General features: G+C 44.1%; 1 protein-coding gene across 4 annotated transcripts in view; it reads right to left on the bottom strand.

Annotated features, from left to right (window-relative positions):
* EFCC1 (EF-hand and coiled-coil domain containing 1) overlaps positions 1–13,410 on the bottom strand; it is a 51,835-nt gene that overhangs the window by 6,267 nt on the left and 32,158 nt on the right. For 3 of the 4 annotated variants that reach the window (XM_057404195.1, XM_057404197.1, XM_057404198.1), the window contains exons 3-5: positions 8,903–9,060; positions 5,324–5,456; positions 4,920–5,085 (exon numbers count right to left, since the gene is read on the bottom strand). In XM_057404195.1, coding sequence (XP_057260178.1) covers positions 4,920–5,085; positions 5,324–5,456; positions 8,903–9,060 — 457 coding nt within the window. The remainder of the gene's footprint in view (positions 1–4,919; positions 5,086–5,323; positions 5,457–8,902; positions 9,061–13,410) is intronic. The other variant, XM_057404196.1, reaches the window with a different exon arrangement.

The following is a 13,410-nucleotide window of genomic DNA, read 5'->3' as shown; positions in this document are numbered from 1 at the left end:
ATAAATAACAGAGAGGTAAAAAGGTCATTATTTTTAAGTGTGAAATAGACTTTCCCACTATGCAATAAGACAGATGCTCATGGAAATTCCTAATGAGTGTCCATGTGTCCCGGGCCTGCGCCCTGCCAGCCCTCACCTGCTGCTGTTAGCTGCTGCTTTGCTTGTGTCAGCAGAGCCACATTCCTGGAATGAGGCATAGGGAGTCCCTGTTCTTGCTGGGGTGCTGTGGTCCCTGTCCTTGCCCAGGGGCTGTTCCTGCACACCAGGTCTCTATTCACACATACGGCTGTGAATGGAAGCACCACTGTCCCCGTTCAGTGCCTGCTCCGGAGCTCTCCCAGCTCCCTGCTGCTCTGACTGTACAGACAGCACAGGCACTGTGCTTAGCCACAGTGGGGCTTGGACCCAGCATTTGTTGCTGCTGCTGTCTCCTCCTCTGCTTGAGTTTGGCTGCTCCTACAAAGCCCTTTTGGCTTGTATTTCCTGTGCTATAGTGAGTAAAGTGCTTTCCACAGCAGTTACACCTTGACAGCCACCTTGTCACCAGTAAGGAGGCTAATTTCCCAATACCTTTGTTTCATTTATACACATGGGTATGCATTTCTTGTCATCTTACTGTGCTTGAAGACAGCAGCTCGGTGAGCCATTAAACCAGTCTCCCAAATTGATTTCCCTAGCTAGGTTACATCTAGCACCTCTGGTTACCTTGACACTGGCAATAAGATAACGATGCAGGGGAAGCATAAGCTATTTTTAAAAGTGAAAGACTAAGGAGGGATATCAGTAGCTAAGTCACAGGACTCAGAGGAGTGGGATTTGTTCTTAGCTCTGTCAAGGCCCTTCATCAAAGCCAGGGTTTGGATCTGTGCCTTGTTTGTAAGATGGAAACACCACCTTGCCAAACACCAGTTCTGAGAAGGCAGCAGCTGCTATCCAGCCCTCCTATAAAAGGGGCAGAATGCCATGGGGAAAACCTGAGCTCTGGAGCAGTGTGTCCAAACACATTCAGGACCCTGAAAAATGAATATCCTTAAGGAATGTAAGAGAAAATTATCCTATTGTGTTTTCCACATAAAACACATATTAGAGCCACTTTTACAAGCAATGAACCTGAAAAACACTCTCAAAATGGGAAGAGAAAGGTAACAGAAGGGTGAATTGTGCTGTGCTTTTAACTAATTTCACCCTCAAAGGCCTGGAGGTTGGCAAACAGAGCACCAGTTTTCAAGAGAGGCTTCAGAGATGATCTGAGGGACAGCAAATCCCTGAGAGTCTCAGTAATTCTGTCAGGCACATTGGTAGGCACCGTAATGGTGGAGGGACTTGGTGAATACACAGATGAGCATTGTAAAGAATCCTTGAAAGGATCTATGAATTAATGTGAATAGTGTTGATTTTGTTGATTGATAGAATGTATTGTGAATCTGCAGAAAGCTTTTCACAGGATTCATCAACAGAGACTCAAAAAACCCTAATGCTGATCCCACCAGGGTCTCATAGAATCATAGAATAGTTCGGGTTGGAAAGGACCTTAAGATCGTCCAGTTCCAACCCCTGCCATGGGCAGGGACACCTCACACTAAACCATATCATCCAAGGCTCTGTCCAACCTGGCCTTGAACACTGCCAGGGATGGAACATTCACAGCTTCCCTGGGCAACCCATTCCAGTGCCTCACCACCCTTACAGTAAAGAACTTCTTCCTTATATCCAATCTAAACTTCCCCTGTTTAAGTTTTAACCCATCACCCCTTGTCCTATTGTTACGAAGAGTCCCCGGCATCCCTATAGGCCCCCTTCAGATACTGGAAGGCTGCTATGAGGTCTCCCAGCAGGTCACAAGCTGGGGCAGAGCACAGCGTGACAGACCAGGACTGAAGGGTGCACAGGGCAGGGAGACAGTCCTGGGGGTCTCACAGGGAGCTCCCCTGAGCTTTCAGCACACTCAGAAATGATCTTTAAAGAGTGAGAAGAGAAGGCTGTGTGGAGACCTCATAGCAGCCTTCCAGTATCTGAAGGGGGCCTATAGGGATGCTGGGGAGGGACTCTTCATTAGGGACTGTAGTGACAGGACAAGGGGTAATGGGTTCAAACTTAAACAGGGGAAGTTTAGACTGGATATAAGGAGGAAATTCTTTCCTGTGAGGGTGATGAGGCACTGGAATGGGTTGCCAAGGGAGGTTGTGAATGCTCCATCCCTGGCAGTGTTCAAGGCCAGGTTGGACAGAGTCTTGGGTGAGATGGTTTAGTGTGAGGTGTCCCTGCCCATGGCAGGGGGGTTAGAACTGCATGACCTTAAGGTCCTTTCCAACCCTAGTTATTCTATGATTCTATGAATGTCGAAGGGTTTCAGTTTGCTCTCAATACAGTTTTTGGGGGCAATCAAAACTAAAGCTGCCTGAGAGGAATGACAGCAGGAGCTCATGATATTGCATAGCAGTGGACAGTAAATGATCAGGTGAAATTCAGTGTCAATAATGCAAAGTCAGGCATGCAGGAAGGGTCCACAAAGTTGTACGCATGCAGCAGTGATGACTGCCACTCAGAAGGCGATGTGGGAGAGCTGTCACCTCCTGAACATAGCTCAGTGGTCAGCAGAGGTCAGAACATACCTGCTAGGAGCTATGGGGGAAGGAAGTAGGCACAAACCAGCAACTATGCTTATTGCCATGGAGGGCATGCATTTCAATACTAAGCATCTTTCAGTTCTTCTAGTTCAAAAAGGGTAATAGAGCTTGAAAAGTACATGGAACAATAAAGCGGAGTAATAGAAATACAGAATGGTTTCTGTACTAAGAGAGCTGAGGAAGGCTAGGAATGGTTGTAGCTAAGACAGCATTTCTCACAATTAAAGTCTGTAAAATGATGAGGGAAAGGTAATTTGCTGATTGTCAGGCACAAAACTGAGGTGACAGTGGATGATCAGGCAGCAGATTTAAAGCTAACAAAATCAAATCCTCAAAACCTATTCCTTTTTAACTAGCACGTGGGAGTCCTTGCCCCAAGATACTAAAAGCATTGCTAGCTTTGGAGAAAGGAAAGGTAAATTCATGGTGAATAGCTCCAAGACTGGCCATTAACCATGATACTCCAGGCACGATCCAGTTCAAGATGTATCTGTCCCTACTGTATCGGGAACCAGGTGCACAATACCAAGAAGAAAACCCTCTGTACTGTTTCTCACTGCTTTTCTCTAAGCAACTGCTGCTTGCGGGTCAGTGTGTGATATTTGACTCTGGATGGCAGGTCATAAACTACCTGCGTTTGTAATGAAGCTGGCAGTTTGCACGCAGGCTGTCATAGAAAGTAATTGGCATTTCTTTGCAACACTGCACTTGGCAGCGGGTGGCTCCTGTTTGCTCCATCCATTGTCCCCAGGTCCTGACACCTTCAGCACCTGCCTTCAGTGAGAGCCATTTTTAACAGCTTGGTGTTGGAAAGCAGAGCTCTGCAGACATGGCAGATCTTAGAACTCTTTCAGCCCCGATTTGACAGGTCTTAGACTGAAGCAGGTATTATTTAGTATTTGAGAGTGTTGCCCTTCACTTGCCTGCTGAGGCTGGTACTTGTTAGATTTGTCAGTTGTCAACATTGAACAGTTCCAAACAGAAATATATAGAGCAATGGATAAGGTAGTTTGCCAGGTCATCAGAGGAAGTGTTCTTGGTGGCTATATATTAAGCCAATGTATTTACTTGCAAGTTAGATGAGAGAGAGCATTTCTCAGTCTTCCAACTTGCTCTGTGTTGGTTACAGGCACAGTCACCTTTTGGGAAGGATCTACTTACTGCTTCTCTGCCTGTTTTCTAGTGTCACAAATCCCAAACTGTAACCGCACACAAGATACAAATAAGAGGGTTTAAGAATCAATTTTGAACAACAGGCTCAAAATGATTCCTCCTACTGCTTTTACCTTCATGTTGCAGTGAGTTGGCACTGTGGCTTATTCACCTCCCTGCCTGTCTTCAGAGCAAGAGCAACAGATCCCTGGAGCTTTGTATTATCTATTCATAATGGTACTTCTCTGAACAAGGTGCACGAAGCTAATATCCATCAGCAGAGATTAAAAAGAAGGCAATGTGATACTGCAGAAGGAATGGAGAAAAAAGGGAGAGAAGAAAACTGGCACTACCTACAGGAAAGTGGTTAGGAAGAATAACCATAAGTTTTTATGTGGGGTAATGTTAAGCAGTGCAGAAGGAAGCTTTGTGTTACTCCAAGGAGGATTGCAGGAATAAACTGTCATCGAATGCTGCACATTGTGTAGGACACAAGTGTGATCTTATTCTGGTTTTAATTCTTTTTCCTCACAAGTAATTTCATTTGATTTAGTCATGGGGACAAACAATATGAAATCCTGGTAAGAGTCAAAGGATGGCAACAAGTAACGAAGCTGAATATTTTACTGTTGCTTTAAACAGCTTAGTGATTAACCCAGTCCTTCTGAAACTACTGAAATCCTTATGCTCCTTTCAAAGGGGTATGGCATACTGAACAAGCGCTGACTGAACCTTAAGACAAAGCAGGCCAAAGCAGTGCAGATGATGCCCTATTTTTGCTTCACAGAAGGACTGCCAGCATTTAAATCTCTGCCCAGCAGTGGCTGCGATGTACAGTACTTAAACACTAAGATCACATGGGACTAGCAGGATATCTTGGCTATGTTATTGGAACAGCCTGTGTGTGATAGTGACTGGTGTACTTCTCATCCTCCAAACAGAGTTTCAGGTAGGAACCAGACATGAAACACGGGTGTTAGTTACAGGGGAGCATGAGATGTTTGAGCTGACAAGCTAAAGGCCCAATGAGGAACATCAGCAACAGAGCACAATGGCCACAATGTAAATGCACATGTATATAAATGCAGCTACTTAGAGATTTATAAGTAACTCTTCCACGCTCTGCTTGGCACCTATTACCTCTTCCATGTTTGTTTCCAGTTGCTGCACTTCATGCCCTTTCAGCTGGAGCTGCTCAGTGAGCTGTGTGATCCTCTCTGTGAGCTCCACAGGCGTCGCTTCACGGCCATCACTGTTGGTGGTCTCCAAGTAAGACATTAGCTTTTTCCACATCTTTTCATCACACCTAGATAGACATTTTAAAAACAAACCAATAGATTAGGGGAACCTCTCAAGGAAGGTCTATGTTTGTAAAAGCCAGGTTTCCTGCAAAACTCTTGGCAGCCCAGATCACAGTTTTGAGCCTGGCTGATGCTGCCTTGCATTAGGTTGGGATGGGCAAAGGGGCCTGCTTCATACTGAAGCCACGGTACCTTCAGGTCATGAAATAGTCTTTGCAAAGGGCTCAGGAAGCATTAACCTACCCACTGGCACAGCAGGGGAGCTTGGCCAGTATCTTCCTCATGTGGTCCACCTGGGCAGGCTGGTCTCCTGCCCACTTCTCCTCCTCCTCATCAGAGGCAGCCTGACCCTCCACAGCACGGAACAGCTGATCCTCTGCATAAGAAACCAGTAACACACATCAGTCCCAGTGGGCCACAGCTATGGCACTTTAACTCCAGACACAGAGAGACAAAAAGAAGAGGTTAGAAACCCCAGTGAAGCACAGCTTAGGGTCCTCCAGCATCTGTGGTAAGGGGCACCAAAGTAAGGCAGGGGAGTCTCTGTAAGGGGCATTGCTTTAAAACCCTTGAATAATTTAGCACTTTCTTCCAGGTAACTTGTAGCTATTTTGCTTCAGCTCTCTTCTTTAAGCAGTTACAAGTGTGAATGATCAGTGTGCTGTAAGGGATAGCGGTCACTGTTCATGTGGACCATGGAACATACGCTTTCAAGAGGAATGAGAAAGCACTGTACCGTGTGAGGTTATTTTTGCCTAGTCACTGTACCAGCTGAGCGCATATTCAGAGTGCAGGAATTTGGTACAACTATTCTGTAATTCATTCACAATCTTAAGGTCCTTTCCAGCCCTAACCATTCTGTGATTCCCTCACTGTTTTGTAGGGTCAGTGGTTTTAGTATATAAATGCAGTATTAGCCCTATAGCTAACTAAGGTTTAGTTATATCTTTTTCTATCTCACATGGTAAGTAAGTTATAAACAAGCCATCTGCAATCAGGTAACTATACAGGTACTATTACAGTAGTATTTCAGTACTGGTTCAGCTGTAATTTACAAAAGCTCTTGCATTTAACTCCTTTTTTTTCACAAGAAGGTATTTACTGGGACTCAGAGGATTATTATGATGCTTGTAATATACTGGGAGTCTTTTGAAACCTTGAGCACATGAAAAACACTGGTCACACCTTTGTTCTGAATATTCATTTTGAGCTGACATCAGGTTAAGCCAGTGTCAACAGGGTTTTTCATTTTAGACTTCTTTACGCCTAATCACTGTCAGTTAATTCAATAGGATTAATGAATTCTAACAATTATCAAGTCAAATGTTGTTATTTCTTCACATCTCAAGCCACATCTGACCTCAGGTAGCGTTCCGAGTGCTGTGTGTACGTAGTTCTTTCTGCATGGGAATGGTGGGCTCAAGGGGATGAGTGGCCCAGCAGAGACTCATGGCTCCGTGTTTTTGTGTCTCATTCAAGGGCACAGCACCTGCAGCCCAAGCTACATCACCATTTGCAAGCTGTTGCTGTGAGAAGTTGTACGTGAGCTGCAGGTCTCTGTGCCAGGAGGCAGTGAGTGGTCGCTGCCTGGGGGGTGTTCAGGACCTCTTGGCAGGCTCTGCAGAAGCCCTTTGCTGCCCACTGACAGCCCATGGCATGCTTCAGCCTCCCCAGCTCTATTTCCAGCACCAAAGGAAAAATGTTGTTTTCCCCCTTTGGTTAACATTGTACATATGTTTGTTAATGCAACTTTCATTCCAGTGGCATCCAATATGCCTACTCTATAGGTTATCATGTTCACTAATGTATTGCCTAAGCATGAACAAAGCTCAATTGCATGCTTTGTTGCTCTTTAAATTACAGAATGAACGGCTGTATTCTCAGGGCAATCCTCACACTGTATAAACTAACTTACTACAAGTGCTTGCTTGCCGTGAAGCTGTGCACAGCCAAACCACCAACAAAAAGAGACTTTCTACGTTCAGTCTTTGATACATTAGCAGTGAGCTTTTTCTATCATCACTAATTATCTTGTTGCAGGAGTTCAAAGGGACAACAACCACAGTTTACAACCGTTGTGGGTGCTGTGAGAACTGATCACGCAGTACTATGGATTCCTTGAAGAGCTTCAGCGGGTATGTTTAACCCAGTGAATGAATTGCAGCATCTGGCATAGCAGGCACTCAGATGAGGCTTTTAGAAACAGAAGAAAAGGCCTGTGAGTCTCAAGCAGTCTTCATGCTAAGATATTGAAGACTCTTGTAGTGCTTTCACCACCATAGGAATGTCCTCTGCTCTGATTGAATGTGTAGGGAAAAGAGACTTCTCTGAAAGAGATCTTAGGTTATGATTAGCAGGACTGGAAAGCAGAAAGGAAAAGCAAAACCTTCATCTCCTTTAACATAAAGCCAGTATTTCATTAAAATTCTTCTACTATGCTAGTATTTTACACTTTATTATTGTGATATTCAGGCATTAACTTGTGAACTAGCTAATGTAGAATAACTTGTCCTATTCCACTGACGCAATTGTTTTTCTGCTCTAAGACATAAATATTTACTAAAATGTATATAAAAGCCCATAACTAATTCTGCACCTAGATGTATTTGCCTGGCGTATCGAGGTTCATCCCAGGTGTTTGCGCATCCTTTTATTTGTTCAGCTTTCTGAGTTGTTTTCCTTTTCTGCCTGACTAATCCTTTTTTATCCGATGGAGCAGTTTTTCATGGTTTCAAATCTATAAACCCACGGTTTATTTCTTTATTTATTTCTTTGAAAAGCCTTTGCTAAAAAGCTGCTTGTACTTGAAATATGGGTAAGCGTAGACATGGCAACTGCCTTTGAGCTGGCAAAGTGTCTGATTTGATAAAAGTCTTAGTGAAAACAGGTTTACTTTACAAGTCAAACCATATGGAGAACATGCTGCAGCGTTAATTGTATTGAAATGTCATCATTTTTCACATTCCCAAGCAGCTGCTTGCCAGGTCCAGGCAATAAATACCTAACATTAAGTTTCTGTCACTCCAGTCGGCAGTAAAGATACCCTGTTACTTACAGCTGATGTCAGATAAGTGCTTTTGTCTTCTTTGAACTAGACGTATTCAAAAAAAACCCAAATAATCACTGAAGGTAAGGCAGACTTAGCACACTTGGCATTTGCTGTCTACTGGGCATGGGAGGCAGAAGATGTTTACCTTCTATGATGGCTGTCATAAATGTGTCTCAGCATTACAGCAGTAAAATGAGTCCCCCACATAGCTGTCTCTTTGAGAGCCCTTCTAACCGGCTGCTCTGCAAAGCCCTTGGCAACCCCAGTGACCTCAGAAGGCCTTCAAAGGATGCCTCATGTGGTCCCATGAGACAGCACAAGTGTCAATTTTATGGCAGCAGTTAGTGCTGCATGTGCTAAACAAGTTGGACCTTTTCAGAATCACTGAAGTAGCCAGCACGTTTCCAGAGGGTAACTGTACACTATTAACTGCACATGGCTCTGCTGGAAGTTGTTTTGCTGCAGTTCTGAGCCTTTATTTATAAAGAAATGAAAGCGTCATACTTTTAAGCCAGGAAAAAGGTTTTGGTGAAGTGAATCATATGAGAAAATCAGTTTTTTAAACCATAGGTCTAAGCAATACCTTCAATCTTTCCCTGAGCATAAAATTACTTAGGGACTGAGGGATAGAAAGTTGGGATATTACCTTTTATTTAGGTCTAGGATTTCAAGATTCATTAGGACTGGTTTCTGGCTTTGCTGGGCTTAATAGCTATATTAGTTTTTCTGCTGAGGATCTTACAGACCAGTGAGGGGCTACAGTGCTTGGGTACTGGGTTTGGTACCGTTCTCAGAAGCCCCAGCCCCGCCGGTGGGCGAGCGCCGGTCCCGTTGTTCGACAGCCAGGCAGCATCTCCCGTCTGGTAAGGCTGCTCCCTCCTCCTGCTTGGGGCTGCTGCTTGAGGGAAGCTGGAATCTCACCATTTCTGACCTGCAAAGGAAGGGTGAAGTCAAGTGGACCTGTAGGAAGTAGGAGAAAGCAAGATAAACACACACAGCGTAGCACATGAATGACTCTGACTGCACTCGTGCAGACTTGCCATAGCAAAACAGGGGTATCTGTGCTTGCAGAATGAAACCCCTGAGGGCTGCATTTGGTTGCTTCACAGAGAATCAAAGGAAGGTGGCCTTCAGCTGTTCTTTAGGTAGTAAGAACTAAATGCTAGTTATAGCCTCTAGTTCAGGTCAAAGACATCTAGAAGCTACGTATGAGAACATTCTACTCTGGTCATAAACTCTTCCTTCCCCACTGGCAGTTTATGGCAGTGCATGCCTCATCTTTACTGTGGGCACCATAACACCACGGCTAGGGTAGCAAGTCTTGCCTCTGGTCACTTGGGCTGGTTCTCTGACTCCAAAATGTCAGGCAGTTTTGACCTGAATCTTTCGAGTACTGAAGACAAAGCAGTGTCAGCCACTGAAAAGTCAAAAGGAATGATACAGAAACAGAGAGACATCTGAAAATCAGTGAGTTAATGGTAAGAAGCATCTCAGCAATGTGCTTCTGCATTGCTACCTCATTGGAAATGGTGAGTTTTCCTGAATAGAATGTGGAGGGTATTACACCTGTGTGTTTTAGAGGAAACTGCTTTCAAGTGGTGATACACAGATCAAGTAATGTACCTGATGAGTACGAGCCCCTAAATTTGCCAACAAAATGATACTGAGAAAAGAAATGAAGTTCAATGAAGGACAGTGACTGTTCAGACTGAGGAGTTTATAGTTACCTAAATGGACAGGACTAGGGCAAAACCTTCAAGGAAATTCAGGGTAGCACATGTTAGAGAAAAAATCCAGAACATATATACATGTAGTTGAGTTGAAAATGTTCTAATCCAGTCAGGAAAAGGACCCGTCTGTCAATCAAGAAATGAGGCAGGTCACTGTAAGTCATTGGGTGTAGTACAGTTGAAACATCTACTGCACACAAGCTAAAATCTAACAACATGGGTTTATTTCCTTAATAATTCAGCCTTCCAATACCTAAAAGGGGCCTGCAAGAAGCCTGGAGAGGGGCTTTGGACAAGGGCCTGCAGGGACAGGCCAAGGGGAATGGCTTTAACCTGCCAGAGGGGAGACTGAGATGAGCTCTTAGGCAGAAGCTCTTCCCTGTGAGGGTGCTGAGGCTCTGGCACAGGGTGCCCAGAGAAGCTGTGGCTGCCCCATCCCTGGCAGTGTTCAAGGCCAGGTTGGACACAGGGGCTTGGAGCAAGCTGCTCTAGTGGAAGGGGTCCCTGCCCGTGGCAGGGGCTGGAGCTGGAGGAGCTTTAAGGTCCCTTCCAGCACAAACCAGGCTGGGATTCTAATAAAATATTACATTTTGTAAAGAATGGGAATGGAATGTGAAATGCCAGAAATGACGAGTCCATTGGAGCTACTGCTCTCTTATTGGAATACATTTGGTTTGGTTCAGTTTGACTCTCATACCTGCTGTTTCATAGGATGTACTGAATGACAGTATCACTTATTCAGAGGAAATACCATGGAAGTATGAAACAGTTGACGTAATCAATTCAGACACTCCTATTTACATGCAGAGTAGTAAATAGTTTCTATGACATGGAAAGGCAACACTAATACTGAATTTATTTTAGGAGTCTTTTTTTTTCCCCCACAATGTACATATGTAACTTAATGCCACAAAATGTTGCTGAAATCAAAGCTATGAAGAATTTAAGAAATTAGACTGCTATAATTCAGTAAGAAACTCATAATTACATTGGATAAATGGAAATGTGGTGGATCAGTCCACACATATAAGTTTGATATCAAGCATTTTCCAAGGTAGGAATAGGCTACCCCTCAGGTATGGAGTGAATCGAACACCAAGTCCAATCCATAGCGAGCTTGTGTGCGTTGTGTAACATAATATTCTACATTTCCTATAGAGTGTATTTCTATTGCTTCCTTTTTTTTCTATTTGGCAAGCATTTTTCTTTCAATGGTTACATCAGGATATTTTCCTGTTTAGATCATATACTAGTTCTACTTTTCCCAGTAGGAGCTGCCAGATAGATCACAAGGAATCTAGATGCAGAAGAAAGCAAACTGAATTCAAGAGTTTTTTTAAGTCAGTTAAGTTCCCTCCAAATTCCTCCTCAGTTTAGTTTTGGGCTAGTGAATGTTGAGCATTTCTCGTGCTGAACACATTCAATAGTCATCAACCAGAAGTGAGATTTAAAGCCCTGAGCAATTAGTCCTGCTGAAACAAGTTGTAGACCATCATCTTTTTGTACAAATCTACATACTTCCTGCCTGTGAATTCTACTACTGCTGTAAACAGGACTTGGGATGTAGCAATAGAAAAGCTGGTGCCAAGTTGAAGATAAGTACTGCAGAGAGCTTTTGTTTAATCTAACGCAGCTACTGCCAGTTCCTCCAGAACCACACCAATAGTAGTGCCCTTGTTGCTTGTCCAAGTATGTGAAGTAAGACCAGGAATTTAACAGCAACAACCACCAAAGTCAGTGTGTCAGGATTTGTGTACGGACAGAAGCTGAGGGAAACCATTTATTTACCCCCTCGAGCAGAGCTGATTGCATAAACCCCAATGCCATGTTTTATTTATGACTTTTGGCATGATTTAGCTTAGCAACAATTGGATTTCCTGTAAGCCAAGGGAAAGAGCAGTCTCCAGAACAGAGCCTGGCTAGTCAGTTAGCTCCATTAGTGCTGGAAAAAGGAATGATAAAGCAGTGCACAGATCAGAAGCACTGTTAAGCTTGGACATTCAAAATGGGGCTCTTGGAAGCATCGCAGAGCTTTGGTGTTCTGCACAGTTGCTGTGCAATATAGTAGTGTCCCCCTGCCCACGGGGGACATATATATATATATGTTTTATTTTTTCTGAGGTGTGTTAATTTCCTTCATTTAAGACACAAGTATCTTGGGCTCTGGTGTGCAATAAAAATCCTTGACAGCTTCTTGAGGACTGAGCCTGGTTTTGTGCAGATTGTTCTTTCAGGTTTGGGCGGCAGCATCACTTCGGAGGCCTCCAGAGCCAATTCACATCATGCAGACATGTGGCTTTTCAGTGAATACTCACTGTAGCCTCAGAGCAGCTTAAGATTTTAACCCATAAACCACTGATAATATTCAAGTATCATGGAAGTCTTTTCTAGCAAAAGTGGGTGACTGCTGGGATGTTCAATGGGATATCTGCTGGTGGTATCCACACGTTACACCTGGCAGCCTCGCTTCCATTGAGCTTGAAGTCCAAGGAGAAGTTTGGAAAGAAACCCAATCCTTCCCATAGAGTTCAGGACTTCGAGTAGCAGACTCTCTCTTCCCAGATGAGACTCAAGCCAGACCTAAATAATAGCTCTATCTTCTGCATAGTTCTTGCAAGGGAACTTATAATTAGTTGATGAAATCTGGTAATTCTATATATGTATAATATATAATATATATAATTCATCTTTCTTGAGAGGACCTCATCAGCTATCTCCTAATGTGGAGAAATGAAGGGAGCCACGCAGACAGCACACGCACTATTGGCTAAAGACAGCCCCGTCTGTCTTCTCTGGAGATGCTCATCTGGGGAAATGGAAAGAAACGGAAGTTTTCAGCAAGAGTTTTCACACCCAGGTGCTTCAGAATTTAAACCCTGGTTCTGGCGCAGGGTCTATCATTTATACCAAATCACACCGTGCCTTAGTTTCCCCACCACAAGAAATACAAGCCAAGTTAGCGAACCTTATACCCCCAATAAAAGGCAGCCTGGATTCAGATGCAGCCCTGTTTTCTAGAACCACACGTGGAAATTACCTTCAAGGTGTTCAGCAAAGGGGCAGATCTTTAAATGTGTTTAAAGGAATGCGTGGGCAGACAAGCTGGAATTTCAGAGCTCATCCTGCCAGATAAAAATGAAGGGAAAAAGCAAGCAGCAGCATGAGCACATACAGAAATGTTAACCATCCATCCCCCCCGAGCACAGCTAATAGACAATCCACTGGAAATAACAGAACTGGAAATGTGTTGTTTTGGTCCATCTTGCCTGGAGCCCAGTGCTGTGGGGTGCTGGGTACAGGTTTATCCCCAGCAGTGACCGTGGAAGGCGAGAGGAAAGGACAGGACACCAGCCTGATGACAGAGGTAAAGGGAGGGGGATGTCCTGTGCAGTGGAGCTCCCAAGGAGGGATGTATGAACAGCTGGCTTTCATTCATGTCATCCAAACCTGGTGTCACCTGCCAGGTTTGGTGCCAAAGATCAGGAGGCACAGCTAGAGAGCTTTTTGGCTATACAGAAACTTCTAACACTGCTCACGTAGCTGCAAGGGCA

This window comes from Pezoporus wallicus, unplaced genomic scaffold (assembly GCF_028554395.1).
Source record: "Pezoporus wallicus isolate ANWC-B61680 ecotype Strahan unplaced genomic scaffold, APGP_CSIRO_Pwel_v1 contig_5935, whole genome shotgun sequence".
In the NCBI taxonomy this organism is placed as follows: domain Eukaryota; kingdom Metazoa; phylum Chordata; class Aves; order Psittaciformes; family Psittacidae; genus Pezoporus; species Pezoporus wallicus.
The sequence above is the reverse complement of the archived record's forward strand: the minus strand, read 5'-3'. Positions and strand labels throughout refer to the sequence as shown.